This window comes from Bos javanicus, chromosome 23, assembly GCF_032452875.1.
Source record: "Bos javanicus breed banteng chromosome 23, ARS-OSU_banteng_1.0, whole genome shotgun sequence".
NCBI lineage: Eukaryota > Metazoa > Chordata > Mammalia > Artiodactyla > Bovidae > Bos > Bos javanicus.
The window spans coordinates 49,171,428-49,194,484 of NC_083890.1; the positions used below are offsets into that span (position 1 = coordinate 49,171,428).

Here is a 23,057-nt window from a genome sequence, read left to right on the forward strand (position 1 = left end):
GCCTGGAGAATCCCAGGGACGGGGGAGCCTGGTGGGCTGCTGTCTATGGGGTTGCACAGAGTCGAACACGATGGAAGCGACTTAGCAGCAGTAGCAGTAGCAGCATAAATGGAGTATAATCTTTAAAAATCATGAATTATTATATCATATATGTACACTTCTAATTTATATAATATTGTACAGCAAATATAATTAAATTAAAAAACTATTAAGATTCATAATCTGGCTTCAGAAAAATAAAATAAAGTTGACCTTGTCTATAGTGAAACTAACTTTTATCTCCTTAATTCAAGTACAGAAAGCATAAGTCTAATGAATTCTGTAAATTTGTTTAAATGCACAGTGGGTGCAAACTTTATAAATCATAATGCTGGATATGCAAACATGTAACTTTAATATAATTCAGCTTAATCTCTACTGCTATTTTGAGTCTTTCCTTCTGGCTGCTGCAGAAGCTTAATCTAGTTATATTCAAATAAACTTAGTCAAGTCCAAGAATTTCTCTACCAATCCAATTTAAGAACTCCATCACACACAGTATTTTTCCCTGTCCCCATCTCTGCCCTTCCTTATTTCTGCCTCCATACTTGGTGTGAGGCTGGTCTTAAGTTTCAGGGGCAGATGCGAACATTGCAGTGACACTCGGGGGAGAGTCCACTTTTAGATCTTAGGAAGTAAGGTAACGGAACATATAAAAGCTGACATAAGACCAAAGATTTCTCACACCGTCCTGTCCCATATACATTGCTCTCCAATATCTTCCAAAATGAGTCTATATTAGCGCTGGTTTTGAACGTGGGAGTTGCACTTGATTCAGGGTGGATATGAACTTACACACAGGTAATCAGTGAACAAGGTTTTCTGCTCGGGTTAACATAAACCTGGATCCTCCTGACCCTTTATTTGAAGGACCTATTCCAGTATTCGAGCTAATCCTATGCTCCCCACCTGCCACTTCTGTCCTCCTATAACCACTAATCCTTATCTATGAGACAAGGTTCAAGGTTGATGGTAACAGCCTGTGGTTTCCCCAGCCTAGAACCCAAAGCACAGTCCAACTCGGATGCTGTATAATGAACCCCACACACAACCAGATACGCTGTAGCTTCACAGTCCCCAGGGTTCTGCTTGCGTGTGCACTAACGCAGAACATAACACACGTGATAACACGGGGCTCACGGAGATATAGTCTGGCAACTACAGAGGAGATTCAGAAAGAGACCACTGCCCAACTGGAAAAGATTACACAAGAGGAAGTCAGAAGTTGTCCAAATAAAGCCAGGTGGGCAAGATGCTGCCAATACCACACACGCGCCGTGGAAGTGAGGTCCAAGGTGACTCAGGACACCGGGCTGAAAATTACGCAGGCAAGTACAGCACTGATTGATCAAGAAGGTTCTGCTGTGTGGCTGGGGGCCTTTAGCTTGCTTTGCATTCATAGGCAATTTATCCTCCTTAATCACTAAATCATTAGTGGGGATCAATAGTCATACCACATTACTGAGGCCAGGCGTGGGTGGAGGGAGAATTATTGGTTAGCTTTTTAATTTGATTGTGCTAACCAGGCTTCAGATCCATCCCAGAAAGGAGCCCTTCTCCGGGTGCTGGAGAGACAACCGAACCCACAAAGGCAGTAGGAGTGAGTCGGGCACTCAGTGTGAAGTCCTCTCACCTGTCTGAGCGCTCAGGAACTCTGAACTGTTGAATGCATTTTCCTGTTTCAGTTCAAACCTTTCCAGATTGGTCATCTAGAATTCGTGCCAGATCGTGTACCCTGAAAGATGTCAGCGTCCCAGCCTGTGCTTAGTCCTTGGGGCAACATTTGACAGCTCTCTTTGATAGGGCATCAGTCATTTTCATGGGGCTCGTCTTGTCTTAACCACACTTCCCACCTCATTCCCCATCACTGACGCCACCGGAATTCATCCAGACTTCATCCTACCACAGTATCTGGTATACGCACGCTTGCTCAGTCACTTAGTCATGCCCAACTCTTTGTGACCCCATGGACTGTAGCCACCAGCCTCCTCCGTCCCTGGGATTGTCCAGGCAAGAATACTGGAGTGAGTTGCCATTTCCTTCTCCAGGGGATCCTGCCGATCCAGGGATCAAGCCTGCCTCTCCTGTGTCTCCTATATTGTCAGGTGGCTCCGTGGTCTGGTAGATACTTAATGTTGAATAAATGTTTGCTGCACTGATTTAATCATTCCAAGTAAATGCTTTCTAGGTTCACTGCACCTATCACCACAGATCAGCTGTGTCACCCCATACCTTACCACTTGAAGGAAGTCAAAGTCGTATACAGTGCATGGGGGACATGGGTTGTGGTGTGTGTGTGTAGACGTCTCTCTCTTTTAGCATCTGATGCTAAACTAGCATCTGGTATTTCTAACGTTTCCCCCAAGTGATTGATTTCTTTCCTTGTTTCTTTATTTATTTTTTACCTTTGGCCACACTGCACAGCATGTGGAACCTTACTTTCCTGACCAGGGATTGAAGCTGTGCTCCCTGCTTTGGCAGCTTGGAATCTCAACCACTGAACCACCAAAGAAGTCCCTCTAACTTTTTATTCACTATGACTTTGGCATTTTCCTTTAAACAGAGAAATCAATTAAATTTAGTGTAAAGAAATCAATTTCTACTATCTGGATGCTTTTAATAGGAAGTAATTAATATGAACAAATTGTATAGTATTTTGACATTCATTCTTATACTATTTGCTTCGTAATTATACATGGTCTTTTAGACCCTTCAGTACAGAATGGAGTGATGTACCAGGCCTGGTATTCCCAGGGTAACCATGACCAACACCCCTTCCTCTTGGAGACCGTTGAGCCCAGACCAGAATTTACACCCTCAGGCTAGAGCCCTTCATTCATCAATCCACAAATAGTAATAGTATATCTCCCACAATGCTCATGACAGCATAATTACCCATGGGTACTACAGAACTATTATTTATTCATTCACACATATTAAGGATCAATGCTGAAGTAGGCACTGGGAATATGTTAGTGAAAAAGACAATCTTCGTCCTCAAAGAGCATCTGGCGACGGTTTCACAAATGAGCTGCTAATAAACATGAATTTCAACACTGAAAAGCACAGAAAGGAGTCGTGGCAGAACAAGAACGTGCAGTAGGGGCACCGGCCTCGCTGGGGAGTGGGGGATGGGTTAGCGGGTTACCTCTGCACCCCGTGCGGCCCCTGGAATAGTGTGTGCACACGATAGCAGTCACATACTTGGCTAACTGAATTTCAAGGAAGTTTTAATAGAGCTTATGTGACAATTTGAAGCCCGTATGCATTCAGACCTTGTATTTAATGAAATAGCATATCTCTCTTGCAAGTGTCTGAATCGGTAGAGCCCATTCATCCTCACAGCAACTGACAGTTATCTGGTGTGGCATCAATCAGAAGGGAACCCAGGGAGCTCTCAGTAGACTTTATTTTCAGTGGCACATAGATGACCCCAGATTCAAGGTCTGAAGCTGTTTCTGGAGGGAGCATTTGTAATTCCTTAGCTGGGTGGTTCATTTTTTTTTTTTTTATCATTGGAGTACAATTGCTTTACAATGCTGTGTTGGTTTCTGTCGTACAACAAAGTGGATCAGCCATAAGTATACATACGTCCCCTCCCTCTTCACCCTTCCTCCTACATACCTTCAAAGGATGCTCAAAGCTGGTATCTTCCTGCATTCTGTGTTTCAGAAAGCAGGACCCTTCTCTCTTTCAGTCTAACATGGCACAGAGGTAAGACTCGTGAATGCTTGCTGAACTGCATTGATAACCACCACTCCAAGGGGCGGCGGGGAGCGGAGTATTAGCTTCAGATTTCAAAAGAAAAATCAGACTCTGTGGTATTACATAAAGTTTTCAAGGTCATCCAGAAAATCAGGAAACAAGCTGGGGCTAAAACATGGATACCCTGGTGCAGGGAAAGATTGAGGGCAGGAGAAGAAGCGGGAGACAGAGGATGAGATGGTTGGGTGGCATCAGCCGACTCAGCGGACATGAGTCTGAACAAACTCTGGGAGATAGTGAAGGACAGGGGAGCCTGGCGTGCTGTGGTCCATGGGGTCTCAAAGAGTCAGACACGACTGAGCAACTGAACAACAACAGGCTCTTTTATTTTCAGAACCAGAACCACTGGTACCCGGTATTGTGGAATAAGAGAAACAGGAAGTAGATGCCAGCTGGGAAACGTCTATGATGTTCTAATCAACACTGGAAAAGCCTACTGTTAAAAATAAATAAATAAAAACAAAACCAGGTTGATAGCTAAAAGATCAAACAAGTTTTCTTTGCAAAAAAAGAAAAAATTTAAACATCCCAACAAGGGCACAGGCTCCCTTTGAGAATATGTGCTAAGTAAAGAATGTCTGACGTTTTTCTTTGTAGAATTGCTTCATGAATAATAGTCTATCTTCTAAAGATACTTTACACTAAAAAGTCCTTAACCAGCAAAACTGGAAACACAGCACAAATCAACTCAACTTCCCAACCTGGCCTGAGCTGTGATACGATGCAGCGTCTTTGCAGGGAACAGGCCCAACAGTTGAGAAATCGCTTGCCAGTGTCTCCTGGGCTGGTTTCATTCCAGAGTTCACAGGCACAAAGGCATGGCCCGAGGGAGGTTGAAGTGAACCGTTTTAGGAAGACAGTGGCTCTGGACCCTTCCAGAAATAAAGTGCAGATGCTGGAAATGCCAGTCCTGACTATACTCCAGGGGCTTTCCTGGTGGCTCAGTGGTAAAGAACCCACCTGCCAATGCAGGAGACATAAGAGATGTGAGTGTGATGGCAACCCACTCCAGTATTCTTGCCTCTAGAATCCCATGGACAGAGGAGCCTGGTGGGCTATTGTCCATGGGGTCGCAAAGAGTCAGACACGACTTAGTGATTGAGCCCAGGTGGGACAGTGGTAAAGAATCCTCCTGCCAGTGCAGGAGACCCAAAAGACGAGTTCAATCCCTGGGTCAGGAAGATCCCCTGGAGTAGGAAATGGCAACCCACTCCAGTATTCTTGCCTAGAGAATGCCATGGACAGAGGAGCTTGGCAGGCTATAGTCCATGGGGTCGCCAAGTCGGACACGACTGAGCAATCTGAGCAGTAAATATACGCCAGTGTTTCCCAGATCCCATAGGTGGGAATCATCTGCCTAGAGCACAGCCTCAGGGGTCACCACCCCATATGATGTACTTGAGATGGAAAAACATATAGTCATGACACCAATCTGGAGTCACAAGTGCTCCACAGAGAGGGTCAGTCCCCGGAGCGCTGATGACACCCACCCGGCAGGTCTTACCTCTTTATTTAGTGGCACTCAGCTTTTGTATAAAGGGGAGGGGAGTAAAAAGTGTCAGTCACTCAGTCGTGTCCAACCCTTTTCAACCCCGTGGACTACAGCCCGCCAGCCTCCTCTGTCTAAGGGATTTTCCAGGCAAGAATACTGGAAGGGAATTGCTATTCCCTTCTCCAGGAGATCATTCCAACCCAGGGATTGAACCTGGGTCTCCCACATTGAAGGCAGATTCTTTACCATCTGAACCACCGGGAAAACCCCAAAAGTTGTTTCTAATTCTTCACTCAAAATCTCTCCTTTTACCAAAAAGGTGAGACATTTCACCTTTTTGAAGAGGTCAAATCACCATTGCTTCTCAAGGATCTCAAACAGAAGCAGACTGTGACTTAAGCTGTTCAAGAGTCTCTTTGGAGATAAAATATGGGAGAGCATTCTAGCTCCACAATTTTCTCTGATCCCTTTGCCAGGCTTGACTTAAGGACCTTAGAAATGGGGCTTGCTTTAACTTTAAAATCGCATGAAAATAACCAAAAAGAAATTTTCAGCCCAGGTGGTGATGAATAGCCCTCCTTCGCCCTCTGAGGTTAAACAGATACTAAAATCAATAGGCTTAGCATTTATTTTTACATGTTTGTTATAAATTCTTACTTTCTCTGGGTGGGGAAGCCAGTGGTAATTTCCACAGGGGCCAGAAATCAGCCCTAGAAGTGAGTCCTAGCAGTTCTCAGCTCACAATTTGCTTTTCTTAGCTGCCCCACTCCTCCCACTGGAGGAATTATAAAATCAAGGAGGCCATTCTTCTTTACCCCTTGCCTCCCGGTAGTCACCCAGGAGGAGCGGTGGTTCACAAGGCATGCTGAAGGTCTGCTCTGGGTAAAGTGCACGGAGGCGTTAACACCTCAGCAATGGCGCCGTGTTTCCCTTGGGTTTCACTGATGGTTGCTGGTTGTTGGCCAGAGGTCGCTTAGGATCAGGAGGTTGTCAGCAGGTCTGTGGTGCTGCCATCCCAACTCTGCAGCCCTCTGGACCCGGTTTCTTCTATCAGCTCTCACATGGTTGAGAAGTGTAGTCCCCACGCTTGTGCACACACACACACACACACACACACTCTACTTTCTCACAGTTCAGATTGTTGGTTGACTAGAACAGTGAATTGCTTGTCAGCTTGTTTTTTCTTTTAATAAAATAATAGTATCCTTCATTTTACTAAAGTGCAGAACCAATCTCTTCCCACCTCCATCATCGGATCTAGAAAACCTCACTACGCCTTTCAAACTAATAAAAAAAATTTTTTTAAACAAACAAAAACAACACCCCCCGAAACCAACAACATCTCAAGAGGCAAATGATTGAGTTTTCCTGTTTTTGTCAGCCTATCAAACACAGAGAGTTTTTCAGAGTTTCCATGGTGATGAGGTTTTTTTTTTAATCCTAGCTTTGGACAACTATATTTTAAAGTGACAGATCTGAATAAAAAGAGGGGAAAGAAAGCTCTGCTTTCCACATTCAATCTTCCTTTAAAATCATAAATAAATTTAAAATGAAAATCGAGGCTCCGCATTTGATCCCCCTGCCTTGTTGTGGAGTCATGATTATGCCTGCCTGTTTTGAGGTGAGTTTTAATTCAGCGGCTGGAAGGAAACGGGTGGGCTGCACTCAAGCTACAGAACTCCTTCCTATTCATGACTTGCCACCTAAATTTATGACTTCTCATCAACAATAAGCCAGAGCCCAAAAGTAAATCCTTCATTTTCTTGGACTTCTCTCTCACTCTCCGAGCCCTGGACATCCATCCCCGTCTCTCATTCTAGAGGTCGGCATTTATTTTGCCGTGTTTTCAGGCACAGTGCACCGGGCGCTGTACAGACAGTGAGTGGATCCCTCGGACTCAGCATCATAGTCTATTTGGGGGGCAGCTTGGTATTCAAACCCTGGCTTCACCTCTCAGCTGCAAAATGACCTTGGGAAAGATACTTTTCTTCTCTCTTCCTCAGTTTCCTCATCTGTAACGTGGGGAAAATACAGTGCCTTCCTCTGGGAGACATTATGAGGTGTTTTTAAAGAAACAATTTTACATATTTATTTATTTGGCCCTGCTGGGTCTTTGCTGCTGCTCAGGTTTTTCTCTAGATGTGGATAGTGGGGCTCACTCCTCCTGAAGGTATGCGGGCTTCTCGCGGAGCAGCTTCTCTCGTTTCAGCTCCTGGCCTCTGGAGCACAGGCCCCGTCATTGGGGCGAACAGTCTTAGCCACTCCGAGGCCTGAGGCCCGTGGGATCTTCCTGGATCAGGGACTGAACTCACATCTCCTGCATTGGCAGGTGGATTCTTTACCACTGAGCCACCAGGAAAGTCCTCACTATGAGTTTTAATAAGTCTGTTTTTGCACCACATTAGAAAGTTCCTGGCATGGAATAAACACTATACACATACTTGTTCCAGGAATAATGAAATCACAGAACAGAGTCAGTGGAGTGGGGCATGTCACTGCAACACCCATAGGGCACTACAGAACGAGGCTGCATCCCGCCCGTGCTGGAAGGACCGAGTAGGAGACTTAAAGAAGGGGGAAGAGTTATAATTGTATAAAGACATCTACTGATGATAAGGACATTGATAATAAAAAGAGCACACCATATTGTTCTTGAAGAAAAAGTAATGCAAAAAAACCCTGAACTTGTTAAGCTCTTCTTAAACAGGTAGTTTCATGTAAATGCAACCATATTTTTTAAAATAACTTTTTTTTTTCTCATGATGAAAGTCTTATTACAGACACAAAAAATAATGAAAGCATGAAAAGAACTCAGAGATTTACAAGTCACTGTTACCATTTTGGTGCACTTCCATCCATTTAATGTATTTTTGTATAGTTTTATTTTTGTGAGAGTGAGTGAAGTCACTCAGTCGTGTCTGACTCTTCTCGACCCCATGGACTGTAGCCTGCCAGGCTCCTCCATCCATGGGGTTTTTGCAGGCAAGAATACTGGAGTGGGTTGCTATTTCCTTCTCCAGGGGATCTTCCCGACCCAGGGATCGAACTCAGGTCTCCTGCAATGCAGGCAGACTCTTTACCATCTGAGCCACCAGGGAAGCCAAGTTTTATATTTAATTGACCGTTAATTGAATACACTATTCTTTAAAATATACATATATGTATATATATAAAGGGGGCTTCCCTGGTGGCTCAGTGGTAAAGAATTTGCCTGCCAACACAGGAGATGCAGGAGACACCAGTTCAACCCCTGGATGGGGAAGATCCCCTGGAGGAGCAGATGGCCACCAACTCCAATTTTCTTGCTGGGAAATCCCATGGACAGAGGAGCCTGGTGGGCTGCAGTCCATGGGGTCGCAAAAGAATAGGACACGACTTAGCAACTAAACCACCACCACCACAGTCATTACAGAAATGCAAATTAAAACCATAATGAGATATTATCTCACAGCTGTTAGAATGGCCATCACCAAAAAGACAAAAGATAGCAAATATTTGCAGGGGTATCATGTTTCTCTAACCCCTATATTTTCTATTAAGCTGTTAGTTCTACTTAGAGGCTTCCCTGGTGGCTCAAACAGTAAAGAATCTGCCTGCAATGTGGGAGACCTGGGTTCGATCCCTGGGTTGGGAGGATCCCCTGGAGAAGGAAAAGGCTACCCACTCCAGTATTCTGGCCATGGGGTTGCAAAGAGTCAGACATGACTAGAGACTCATTCAGATTCATCTATAAGTGAATCATTTCCTTTTTCTTTGGAGCAGGTGTGGAGAGAGCACTGAAGAAGCATCTACTTCTTAAGTCAGATGCTGTGTGCTTCCTGGCGCATTCATCCTCTCAGGAAACTCAGTGTCTGCTTGTTGATTTTTTGTGATGTTCAGATTTACCAGTGGGATCAGGGTTATCACTCTCATGCATCCATTATGGAATTCCCCATTAGCCTTTTAAAAATGGTTTTAGCCTAGATCCAAAAATTTATTAGGGATTGCAAAATGGTGATAGTCTCATCTCCCACTCATTTTGCATTTATTAGCATCAGTGATTTCGGTGCCTTGAGGTAGTATTCATATAAGCAAGTCTAGATACGTGGCTCTTTCCTTATTTCTAAGTTCTTAGAATAATGGGTTGATTTGTAGTACCACCAATACATTTTTTTAAATCACCTTGAAACTACAAATATTAAAATATTTCATGTGTCCTAATCTTTTGCAGTGACCATTATTTTTGGTATTTTAGTTGTCCCATTCTTGTCCAGTGGGAGTTTCTTTAAGTTGATTTCTGATTTCTTTGTCATGAGGCCTAGAATCTTGAACAGCCTTCTTGTTTTCTGGCAGGAAGAAGCACTTCAGGCTAGGCTTGTACATTTCCTGACCCAGACCTCTGATCATTTTTCTCAAGGAGCCCAGATACCTTTTAATGGGAGGGGAAAGGAGGAGAATGGTACTCAGAGATCATAATCAGGCTCAAGGGCACTTGCTGCTATTACACTGGTTGTTTTTTCTAGTTCTTTTCAGTGAGAAAAGACTGAAAAATTGTGACAAAATGCATCATGAGTTTTTATGCTCTCTCTATTTTTTTTTTTTTGCTAAGATCCTTTTATTTGATATTTTCTTATAATGGATTTAACTTTTTGATTATTATAGTACACCCTGTTTGAAACACTTCAAAGTATTGCAAAGGCAGTGGAAATAGGAAAATCTGTTAATAATAATGTTTGCTGGTGAAAAATAATAGTGTTATTCGCTCAGTCATGGCTGACTCTTTGTAGCCCGCCAGGCTCCTCTGTCTATGGGATTCTCCAGGCAAGTATACTAGAATGGGGAGCCATTCCCTTCTCCAGGGGATCTTCCCAACTCAGGAATCGAACCCAGGTCTCTTGCATAGCAGGCAGATTCTTTACAGTCTGAGCCACCGGGGAAGCAGTGAATGCAAAAATTAATTTATCAAAAGCACAAGTGTATGGGAAAAATAACCAGCCTCTCCCTTCATATATATTCTTTCTTATTTTCTTTCTGTAACTTCCCGAAACAGAGATATTCAACAGTAGTTTAAAATGGCCATCTCCCAACATTTAAATGAATCAAATTCTCCAATGAGTGAATAAAATTATGAGTAGTAACCTGAAACTCAGCTGAGTAGGGCACTTTGGAGCCTTAAGTGGGAATGTCTTCCAATTTCAGAGTGATTTGTCTTCAATCTGTATCAATCATTTTAGTGAAAAATTAGAAAATAATTCTGGTGGAATGAGTTTCACCTCCCAACAAGATTAATAGATCATTCACTGAAGTTCCTATTCTTCTTTTGTGGACTGTGAAGAAATGAATGGTAGCTGGAAGATCCATGGGATTCTAGGTCCAGTAGCAGATGGGATGACAATATACCAGGACAAAATCACCTATATTTTGACTTACAAAGGCAGCAATAGCTTTAAATTTGTGACTTAATTGCAGACCAGCTGCACTACAACTTTTTCAAATGACAAAAATTCAAAAAAATGTGTGTTACAAAACTGTCTCAGGAAAAGTGTCGTCTAACAAAACAAATGCACTGAAAAGGTATCTTGCTCGAGAGAGGTCAGCTTGGGAAAGTTGTTACCAAATCTAAACATCTTCTATTTCATACAAACTGTACTCAGAAATAGTTCTGAGACTTATTTCTGGCTGAAAGTATCAAAGGGTTTATTTGTCAAGAAAGAAACAGCTTAATTGACAAGGATGGATAGAATGAGTTCATACTCATCAAGATTTCTGCGGTGTTAGGGTACTAACAAACATCCTTTAATGGCAGAATGTGGTAATCATGGAATTAATTATTGCTAAAGTAGTTTTCAGATGAAAAAAGAGAAAAAAAAAAGCAAATTAAACTTGACACAACCTGACCAAACACGTGTCAATTTACAGTTTAAAGGTCATTTTACAAAATATCTACATTGACATAATAGGTTCCCCATAGTATTTTAAGATGAAAGTTCTTTTCATTTATCCTGGCAAGCTATAAATGAATAAATTATGCTGTTTAAAGACTTATTTAATATGCTTTTTTTAAATTAAATTTGCTGCTGCCATCTAGTCACTAAGTCGTATCTCTTTGTGACCCCATGAACTATAGCCCTCCAGGCTCCTCTGTCCATGGGACTTTTCAGGCAAGAATACTAGAGAGGGTTGCTATTTCCTCCTCCAGGGTATCTTCCCAACTCAGGGATTGAAACCGTCTTCTGCATTGGCAGGTGGATTCTTTACCACTGAACCACCAGGAAAGACCTTATTGAATTTATTTATTCAATAAGTTCTTCTTTCTCTTGAGTCCCAAAGAGAAAAAGGAAAGATCTGCCATTTAATAGATCAATAGAATCTGATTGATTCTATTGATACTCTGATACCTTAGAGTGACAGAAAGCAGAGTTACGGTTCCCTGGGAGGGTGGGAGGCCTGAGACAGGACTGGGAGGGAAGAATTACAGAGAGGAACAAGGAAACTTCTGGGTGACATATGTGTTTGTTGGGCTTCCCAGGCGCTGCTAGTGGTAAAGAACCCACCTGCCGATGCAGGAAACATAAGAGACAGTGGTTCAATCCCTGGATTGGGAAGATCCCCTGGAGAAGGGCATGGCAACCCACTCCAGTATTCTTGCCTGGAAAATCCCTTGGACAGAGGAGCCTGGACAGCTATAGTCCATTGGATAACAAAGAGTCAGACACAACTGAAGGGACTTAGCACACACACGTGCATATGTTTATTATTTTGGTTGTGAAGTTATATACTTTAAATGTGTACAGTTTGTTGGACAGTAGTAAATATGTAAATGTGTGTATGCATGTGTCAGTGCACGCGTGTATTAACAGTTGCACGAAACCAGGCAAAGGTAACCAAGAGGCAAAGAACAGAAAGGAAGTTACAAGAAAGTGCTGGAGTACAGACCAGACCATGAAATCTCCAGAAGATTTGATCAAAGCTATAATACGGCCCAGAATGCGGATCCAAGCTGGTCGGATGGAGCAGCACTGGGCAAAGTTTAATATATACACAGGTCCCTGGTGCCCTCGTTAATATGCAGATTCTGACTGGGTCTGAGCTGGGGCCTGAAACTGCCTTCCTCACAAGGTTCCAGGTGGTGCTGACGCTGCTGGCCTTTCCACCATTCTGTGAACATCAGGGGGCTGGGACATTTGTTCTCAACTGTGGCTGCATATCAGACTCACTGGAGAGCTTAAAATTAACTCATTAGTTAATTAATTCACTTTTTAAAACCCCGATGCCTGGATCTCACTCCCGCTCCCAGAGATTTTGATCCGATTGATCTAGAGTTCAACTCAGGAATCTACAGTTTTTAAATCTACCTGAATGATTCTAGTGTGCAACCTTGAATATTCATTGGAAGGACTGACACTGAAGCTGAAGCTCCAATACCTTGGCCATCGATGCAAAGAGCTGACTCATTGGAAAAGACCCTGATGCTGGGAAGGTTTGAAGGCAGGAGGTGAAGGGGTCAACAGAGGACTAGGTGATTGGATGGCATCACCAACTCAATGGACCTGAGTTTAAGCAAACTCCGGGAAATAGTGAGAACAGGGAAGCCTGGCGTGCTGTGCTCCATGGGGTCAGAGAGAGTCAGACACGACTGAGCAACTGAGCAACAACTCCAGAGGGATGGTCAAAAGCCTTACCAGGAAATGGGAAGGAATGATCCCTGATAAAGTAGCAGAATGGCAAGGACGACCTGGGCCAGAGAAATGTGATGAGCACGTCCCCGCTCAGAACTGAAACTGACCATTGCCAAGGCTGCACGCTGACCTGAGTGGGACTTAGACCTGTGCGGTCCCGTGTGCGGTCCCGTGTGCGGTCCCGTGTGCGTTAAAGACGCTTTTGCTGCTTTCATGCCTGGCCTGGGAGTAAGTACCAGACTGGTGCCTCAGCAGGCAGATGGGGAGCAAGGTTTTCCTGAGATTAGAGCCGCAGGCAAGAAGAGTCCCTGTGGGCGTCCTGGTGGCTCAGCGGTAAAGACTCTGCCTGCCAATGCAGGAGACGTAGGCTCGATCCTTGATCCGGGAGGAATCCACTTGCTGCTGAGCAGCTAAGGCCAGGAGCCGCAGCTATTGAGCCTGTGCCCTAGAGCCCGGGGAGGCATGACAAGAGAAGCCACTGCACTGAGAAGCCCTCCAATCACATCTAGAGAGAAGCACCCGCTCTCTACAACTAGAGAGAAGCCCACACAGCAGTGGAGACCCAGCAGAGCCAAAAATCAACAAACTAATTGTTTTTTTAAAAAATAAGAAAAGTCCTTGCAATGGAGGAAGATGATCAGAGAGGCCAGTTGGACACACTCTTACCAACACGAACACGCACACCAAAATTGTTCCTTGAAAGGAGACAACGCCCAGCCTCCCTCTTCTCCCCAATGGGCCACAAACCAGGCATGACCCACGAGGCTCCAGCCTGCTAATGTGCCCCAGACTTGTTATAAAATCATCTCTAGTTCTTTTAACGTTAATACTTTGGAAATTAGTTTTTTGATCCGTGTTACAGATTTTTATCTGCATTATAGAATTCTGATTCTGAAACTACTGAGGCACCAGAATCCTAAAATGTTTCATGAGACTTATCAATTTAATTGTGCTACTTGGAACTTAGAGAGCCAAAACTTGTCAGCTTTTTGATGACAAATGTCATCATTTACAGACTGATCTTGGCCACTTCTGTTCACCATTGTTAAAATTACATATTGTGAAATGAGCTGCCTTTAAAAGACTTTTTCCTATTTGGTTGAGTAATTGCAATTTATGATCAGAATAAACTTTCAAGTGTATAGAAACATTCTGGTTTGGTTAATAGTCATTATGTTTAAATTCCAATGCAGAGGATGCTGTGTACCTGGAAAATGAAAAAGAAAGAGAAGAGTGCGTCCTGAATGACATCGGGGTTATTTTTTATGGAGACTTCAACGACATCAAGAGCAGAAGCTGGAGCTACGGTCAGGTGAGCCACGCAACATTTGTCATTGTCAAGGACATCTTTACTCATGCTTTCAGTCCTGCCTATCACTGCAGGGTGGTGTGTGTCAATGCTGGACAAGCACAATTTCCTGCTTTTCAGGATCTGAGGCTCTAGGACAGCCTGGGTGCAGACTTAGAAGGGCACCTGCATAATTTATCAGCTGAAATCACGTATTTCCGGTTATTACAATGTTACGGAGATTGGAGCCTGTGTGGTTGGCATGGCATTCCAGTGAGAAGTGCGTTGGCACTTCAGAACAGTGAGATTCCACGAGCTCAGATTCTGGCATCCAACCTGCTTTCCTGCTGCTGTTGTGCTGTGCTCAGTCACGTCCTTCTCTTCGTGACCCCGTGGACTGTAGCCCACCAGGCTCCTCCAGGCAAGAATACTGAGCTGCCATTTGCTACTCCAGGGGATTCTCCTGATCCAGGGATCAAACCCGTGTCTCCTATGTCTCCTGCTTAGGCAGACTGGTTCTATGCCACTAATGCCACCTGAGCAGGCTCTCCATCCTGGTTGGTTCTAACTAACTCTTGAGAATCACACACCCACTGTTCAGCTTTGCCCACCTGCATTTCTGATGTCCCACCGGGCTAAGGATCAATGTTCTTCCCCTGTTTTGGGATCCTTGCCTGGCTCCCCAGTTCCAAGCCCTCCACTTCCTGAGTGACATACAACCCGTGACCATCACTTATTGTCTGATGTCCTCGCCTTAGGTCCCTAATAATTCCTAACCTTTAGATATGATTATATTTACACCCCCAGTGTGACAACAGAGAGAGAGAGCTAACAAGGAACAAAAACTCATACAGTTGGGTAGCAAGGAGGCCTGGGAAAGGGTGCCAAGCATGATGGGGGCCCTTAGCCAGCATGGACAGACGCCCCAGAGCACACTTGCCACTTATCTCTGCTCTCATTCGAGTCCATCAAGTTGGGTATTTCAGCCCAATCAACCAGCCAAGCCAGTAGTTTGCAATGAGGCAGTGTAACTAGCTCTCTGACGATGTCTTTACCATTCCTGTTGACCACTGTCACACCCCACAGACACAGCTGAAAGATGCTGCCTCACAGGAACCAGAGTAATGAGTTCTTTACATACGTGGAGAGCTAGTGCGATTACCCATGCCTGCAGCCGTCACGTCGGTTTAGGATATACCCAGAGTTGTATTCTAATTGGATTTTAATCGAGAATTACATGTAATCAGCCATTAAGACAGTGGTGTCTGTCCTGACCACTTGGCTGGATAACATACAAGGTTTCTGCATTCAGGGAAATTTCCTGTACAGTGAGGTGCAGTATGGGTATCATCTTCCAATTTTACCATTTTAAAAAACTATTTTTGTCTTTGCTCCTTTTTTGGAAAATTCTGGTGTTCTGTGTTTCTAAGCAAATTGAACCGACTACCAGACTTGGTAGTATAATCTTTCTCTAAACCTTCCTGACCTCTCTGACCCTGGAGGCCCCCTCGTCTCAGGAAAGAGGGAACTGTAGGCAGAGGCTCGCTGCGTGAGGTCTCCAGCTTTGCCCGGTGCATGCGCTGCAGGCCTAAGTGCCTCCCGGAGCTGGACCTGAGAGCCATTTATTTCTGAGATGCACAAACACTCATGTTACTTTTGAGGTCTCGAGACTCTGGCCTGACTATGGTTCATCCCAGTGAATGGTTCATCCCACTGCCTGATATCCCAAGAACCAAGATATAGGAGAGATCCTCTGAATTAACCCTACAATGAACCCTACAATTTTCTAAAGAACATCAAGCCAGTTCTTGATTCTATTTCCCTTTTTTTTTGGCCCCATGGCCTGGCATGTGAGATCTTAGTTCCTCACAGGGGTTGAACTTGCGCCCTTTACACTGGAAGCATGGAGTCTTACTCACTGGATTGCCAGGGAAGTCCCAGTTCATGATCCTTGAGCACAGCAGCTCGCGAGTAGTTCTATTTATAGTTCTAGCTAGCTTTTAAGTTCTTATCCATTTTACTGAAAGATAAAAGAAGCTGTCTCTTTCCTTCCACCTTAAATATTTCACGCTAAAGATCATGAGTGATTTCCATACAGGAAATACACATTTCTAAACATTAGGCTGTGGTCTCGTTTTATTTTTTGGCAGAGAATGTCTTATTTGCAGATTGGACGTTAAGTAGTTTCTCATTTTTTTTCCCCCAAATAGTTTGAGGATAGCATCCTTGACGCTTGCCTGTTTGTGATGGACAAAGCGAATATGGACCTTTCCGGCAGAGGGAATCCCATCAAAGTCAGCCGTGTTGGGTCTGCCATGGTAAGAACAACTACTGATGGTTTAAATCAATTAGATAATGTCATTTGCCTCCATCTGGGTGTCAGTTCAGAAAGAGCTGTTGAAACGGTGACTTACACTCAATAAAGTTTCCCTTGGAAGAGTCTGTAATTCCCGGAGCTTGTCATGTGCCATGAAACTAAATTCTTGTCTCAGTACTGTATGTGGTTTTGGCTTCAGACAAATGCTAATAGGTGACATGATAGTACAGCCCGCTTATTCTTAAGCATCTTGGCCTGGGGAGTGAGAGGGACCATGACGAAATGTCAGTAACTGTAATCAATTGATCAATCAATCGATTGATCAAACACCAAGGAACAGCAAAACACACACACACACACACTGTAAAGCCTAATTTATCTCCATTCACACCCACAGTAAGAGTGAAGAAATAAATGACTAACGCTATTCTACTCCAACGATACCTCACCACAGGACTGTGTATTGACAGTTTATGAAATGGGTGTTGATTCTTCAGAGTAAACACATGAGATGGGGGAAGGGCTGGCATCACTCACGCCATTTTGCAAGTTAGAAAGCGGTGTGCTGACAGTTGGGCAGTGACGAAGCCTCAGTCCTCAGCTGGATCCCAGGTCCGCTGACTCCAGACCTTGGCATTTTCCACCTTCCTTGCTGGTCTCGGCAGGAGATCCTGAAGCATCTTTGAGAACACACAGACCCTGCACTGGAACCGCTTCCTGAGGGAGGAGACACTACTCTCATGGGCCAGGAGGCTGGGAGTCCGGGGTGGGCAGCGGATTAAACGTGTTGTCTAGGTCCTGGGCAGCCCTGGACTGTACTGACGTGTGGGACACACAGATCCTGCCCGTGGTGCATGAAAGCGAGTCACACGTGTCAGACACAAGCAGCATCTGCACATGTGCTCAGTCGCTTCAGTCCTGTCCGACTCTGTGACACTACGGACTATAGCCTGTCAGGCTCCTCTGTCCATGGGATTCTCCAGGCAGGAATACTGGAGTGGGTTGCCATGCCCTCTCCCAGGGGATCTTCCCGACCCAGGATCGAACTTGCATCTCCTGTGTTTCCTGCACCCACTGAGCCACCTGGGGAGCCCAAATATAAGCAGAACATTCCTGAAAAAAACACCAAGCTCGGTGCTGTTGCTACTTCATTCAATCAAAGACTAAGCAAAAAATACTCCTTTTGCTACCAATTTTCTTAAGTTCTTCTTTAAAGACTTTTTTTATGTGGATCATTTTTAAAGTCTTCATTGAATTTGTTAGTATATTGCTTCTGGTTTATGTTTTCATTTTGTGGCCATGAGATCTCAGCTCCGAGACCGAGGACTAAACCCACACGCCCTGCCCTGGAAGGCAAGATCTTAACCACTGAGCCACCAGGGCAGGCCCCCAATATCCTAAAGTTTTATTTTTTAAAATATCTCTCTGAAAGACTGTTATCTTTGAGTCTGATTTGAGTGAAATAAAATCAAATATCAATTTTATAAAAATATTAGATTGAAAATAATAGGAGATGCAATTTCTGGTTAGCACTTAAGAACAAAGATTGTTAAATTAACAACTAGGCTATGTGTAAATTTAAGAAAAGTGGAACTTAAAGAGGAAAGAAAGGTAAAAACGAACATCTAAAGGCAGTTATTTTTGTTGTTGTTAGTTTTGTCTGTGACATAAAATATGCAAGTGGAAAGACAATGAATTCTAAAGAATTCAGGAATTTCTTTTTAATACTATTTATAACAACATACATGAGACCTTCGGTCACTGTTTTTCCTGATTCACAGATAAGAGCCCCTTTTCCTTCTTTGAAGTTACCCTGACAGTTTTGCAGTGAGAAAGGAAGCAGTTACTGGCAGTGGTTGGATATAAATGAATTCCTTAAGCACTCTGAAATGATGCTCACCAGCCCGAGCTTACTCACACATCATGTGTATTTTTACGAGTGTAGAGATCACTGCCTAACACAAGCAAAGCGAGCAGGAGGTGAACAGGAAGCGATGAACCCGGTACTTCCTATGGGGGCACCTGGCCAAGTGAAAGCTGAGTCTTGAACGAAGCACCTCTATCCTAATGCAAACTGCCTTGCAATGTTACTAATCATAAAAGGCCGATGAAGTTCTGATTTTGAAGATCTGTAACCCACTTACAAGATACAGAACTAGGCAGGATCTATTTGGGGGTTTGGTTTGGTTTTCTTTCTGGAGGGGGAGGCCTTGGGTGTTAGGGGAGAACACCCCCCCCAACTCTAGGCAGTATCTTTTTCTTCACCGCCACCATTGTTTACATCCACAAAATGGATGTTTGATAGTTTTCAAAATCGTTTTACATCTACTATCTCCTTTAGTCCTTAGAAGAGCTCCAAAATCCATTCAGTTCTAGTGATTTTAGAAATTAAAGCATTGAGCCTCTAAAAATCAACAAAAAACATGAAACTTTCCCAAGAAATCAATTGTTTTCTGGTTACTCTGGGAGCTCCTCTCCTGTTCACAAGTCCTGGAAATCTATCATGAAATTGCTGAGGGAAGTCAGGCAAAGACCGAAAGAAAAATAAATAAAACAAAACCACCTCAAATTTCTCAGTAAAGATTTGCCTTAAAATATGAGAAGACATATTTAGGGAGCTCAGAAAGAAAGTGTTGTGAAGTTGCTTGAGTTTAGCCAGAACCCTGGGTCCGAGCAGATGGACCCGTTTCTGAGCAGATGTTTTCTAGGGAGTTGGTCCCGTCCACCGGAAGAACAGAGGGAGCTGTGTGTGGTCACTTTCAAACTTCTCAACCCTCTCGCCAGCCTGGTCAGAGGCAGGGAATTCTTTTTATAGGAAACACATTCTGGAACCAGATGCATCATGACATGCAAACGCTCTGGGAGGGATAACACACGGGCCACAGTTCATGCCAATATGAAAGTGATGGCAGGCAGAAATTTCCTGGGGTCAGCCGTTGCCAGGACAGAGTGGATGAGCAGCCCGGTGCTGGCTGGGCCCCTGAGGAGGGTAGAGGCAAGAACAGATGACGGGGGCCCCAGAGACAGATTTGCTCCCTGTGGTCACGGCCAAGGCTGGCACTGAAGACGAGCCAGGAATCTGCGGAAAGAAGATGGGTGCTCAGTGCGATCTAAGCACAGATAATAAACAACTTTGGTCTTTCTAACGATGATGATGATAATGACGGTGTCAGTCTGGCTGTACAGTGCCCAGATAAAAATCTTTATTGCCTAGTATTTATTACCTTGGATGGTTCTTTTTAAAAATATTTATTTGTCTGTGCCAAGTCTTAGCTGAGGCATGCAGGATCTTGGACCTTTGTCATGGCACTTTGGGTCTTTTAGCTATGACATATAGGATCTAGTTCCCTGACCAGGGGTCGAACCCAGGCCCCCTGCACTGGGAGCTGGGAGTCTTAGCCACTGGACCGCCAAGGAAGTCCCCCTTGGTGGTTCCTTGTCGTGGGGGCTGCCCTACACGCCAGAGGACGTTTAGGAGCATCCCTGGCTTCTACCCCAGAGATATCAGCTCACCAGTTGTGACAACCAAGAAGGTCTTTTGATATTTCCAAATGGCCTCTGAGGTCTAAGTCACGGCCCCAAGCCCCTCCGAGGCTCAGTCTCCCTGCCTGTGCAATGATCACAGCCTTTTCTTCTGGCCTGCGTGGATGATCTACCTTCCGACCTTGTTCAAAACCTGTGCGTTTCCTTTCTCTGCTGAAGAGAAGGTGGAGACAGCATCCCCGGGGGAGCCTGGCCCAGGTCACATCGGGCCTCTCGGTTCTGACCCTTCCTCCCACTTCCTGTGTGACCCGGGGCCCAGTCCTCAACCTCTGCAGGCCTCACCTCATCTTTAAAATGGAATTCTGTCTCTGTCCTCAGATCACATTTGTTATTCCCGGTGGCAGCAAGAACATCCTTTTCTTCTTCAAAACAGTGTTCCTTTTTCTTCTATTTTTTCTCCTTTATACATTCCGTATCTTATTTGGTTCTTATTTTGAGTTGCTGTTACTCCACTTTGATGTGAAAATCGGAAAAGTTTATGACAATCTGGACAGCCTTGGGCTACTGGGTTTACCCAGGAGAAAGAAAGTTTAAAACTCCTGTGATCTCATTGTCTGGGGATTGGTCCTGAGATCTGTAACCTTACATAAGTGAACTTTTATTTAGGCTTTTCTAACTACTGAGTGGGGCATTTTACCAAAGCTACACTGCAGATTGATTCAAGGGAGGAAATTGTTTTTAAGAGATTAGGGGAAAACAGAAGAAACTTGCCCCAAATTACACTTCCTCCTTTAAATCACCTTGCTTGCTGGCTGTTTGCTTTCCACCTCGTATCTGATGTGACCGTCCCCACCAAGACAATAGCCAGGAGATGTGCCAGCAAAATTTTAGAAGAATGTTTTGTGCCATCCGAAAACTTATTTTGCTCACGCCCACTAATAAAGTATTCCATCCTTGGCCCTGAATTACTGAGAAGTAACGTGACATGGCCAACCTAAAGACGGCTCAAATGGCAAAGGGTCTGCCTGCAATGCAGGAGACCTGGGTTCGATCACTGGGTCAGAAAGAAGACCCTGGAGAAGGAAATGGCAACCCACTCCAGTACCCTTGCCTAGAGAATCCCATGGACAGAGGAGCCTGGCAGGATACACTCCATAACTTTGCAAAGAGTTGGAAATGATTGAAGCGACTTAGCACCCACACACGGCCTGAGATGGAATCTGAGCCCGGGTCAGATTATCAAAACAGGTATGCTGCGCCTCGTGACGAGAACTGCAGGGTCCTGGGGGAAAGGAAAATAGCCTGCTCCTTAACTGCTGGGTGGGCCCTGGGCCTGCCTGTTTCTGCCCCATGAGTGACTGGATCTGATAGCAGCTATGGGCAGAGCTCTCCAGGGAGGCGCGCTGCCCCAGCCGTGGCCACCATGCTTGCAGACACTGCTCACTTATTCCCCGTGGAAGTCCTCGCGGGTTTGCTCCTTTGAGCTGAGACTTATTAACAGGAGATCTGTGTCAAAATGCACATAGAACCAGTACGTGAGATCTGGAGGACTCTCCGGGGGTCTTGTAGGTAAAGGAGTGAAGGCCCTTGGAAATGATGTCATTCAAGGTCACATGGCCAGTAAGTGGCTGAAACGGAGTTAGATGTTGTCCTTGCTCTCAAGTCATATTAGACCTTAGGGGGTGAGCACCAGCACACTCACACTGATAACACAATTCCTACATCAAGTTATGTAGCTATCTCCTAGAAAAGAAGGGCCCAAGGGAATGGGTTCTGGAAGAGGTGAAGTTTGAAGTAAGGGATAAGTGAAGATAGGCATAAATCAGAGAATCCCAAATAGCCAGAGGCATTGAGCCGCTGGGAAAGAGTTCCCGAAGAAGACTAGGCACCAAACGCGGTTTGATGGTGGCACACGTGGTTGTGATGCCATGACAGTGGTGATGCTGATAATAGGGATGATGGTGGTGCTGTGGTTTGGTGATGGGAGGAGTAATTGCTGTAAAGACGTTGATGGTGGGAAAGCACTCAATATGAACTCATTCATTCAACAAATATTTATTGAGAATCTCCAGTCTAGGTTCATTTCGGTTCAGTTCAGTCACTCAGTCTTGTCCAACTCTTTGTGACCCCATGGACTACAACACTCCAGGCTTCCCTGTCCATCACCAACTCCCACAGTTTAAACTCATGTCCATTGAGTCGGTGATGCCATCCAACCATCTCATCCTCTGTTGTCCCCTTCTCCTCCTGCCTTCAATCTTTCCCAGCATCATGGTCTTTTCAAATGAGTTGGTTCTTTGTGTCAGGTGGCCAAAGTATTGGAGTTTCAGTTTTAGCATCAGTCCTTCCAATGAATACTCAGGACTGATTTCCTTTAGGATTGACTGATTGGATCTCCTTGTTGTCCAAAGGACTCTCAAGAGTCTTCTCCAACACCACAGTTCAAAAGCATCAATTCCTCGGTGCTCAGCTTTCTTTATAGTCCAACTCTCACATCCATACATGACCACTGGAAAAACCATAGCCTTGACTAGATGAACCTTTGTTGGCAAAGTAATGTCTCTGCTTTTTAATATGCTGTCTAGATTGGTCATAGCTTTTCTTCCAAGGAGCAAGTGTCTTTTAATTTCATGGCTGCAGTCGCCATCTGCAGTGATTTTGGAGCCCAAGAAAATAAAGTCTGTCACTGTTTCCACTGTTTCCCCATCTATTTGCCATGAAGTGATGGGACCAGATTCCATGATCTTAGTTTTCTGAATGTTGAGTTTTAAGCCAACTTTTTCACTTTGCTCTTTGACTTTCATCAAGAAGCTCTTTAGTTCTTCTTCACTTTCTGCCCTAAGGGTGGTGTCATCTGCATATCTGAGGTTATTGATATTTCTCCTGGCAATCTTGATTCCAGCTTGTGCTTCTTCCAGCCCAGCGTTTCTCACGATGTACCCTGCATATAAGTTAAATAAGCAGCGTGACAATATATAGCCTTGACGTACTCCTTTCCGGACTTGGAACCAGTCT

At 44.4% G+C, this 23,057-nt stretch overlaps 1 protein-coding gene across 1 annotated transcript in view; it reads left to right on the top strand.

Moving 5' to 3' along the window:
- The window catches only part of F13A1 (coagulation factor XIII A chain), a 143,905-nt gene that overhangs the window by 47,715 nt on the left and 73,133 nt on the right, over positions 1–23,057 (top strand). The window contains exons 5-6 of the mRNA XM_061398934.1: positions 14,148–14,266; positions 16,453–16,560. Coding sequence (XP_061254918.1) covers positions 14,148–14,266; positions 16,453–16,560 — 227 coding nt within the window. The remainder of the gene's footprint in view (positions 1–14,147; positions 14,267–16,452; positions 16,561–23,057) is intronic.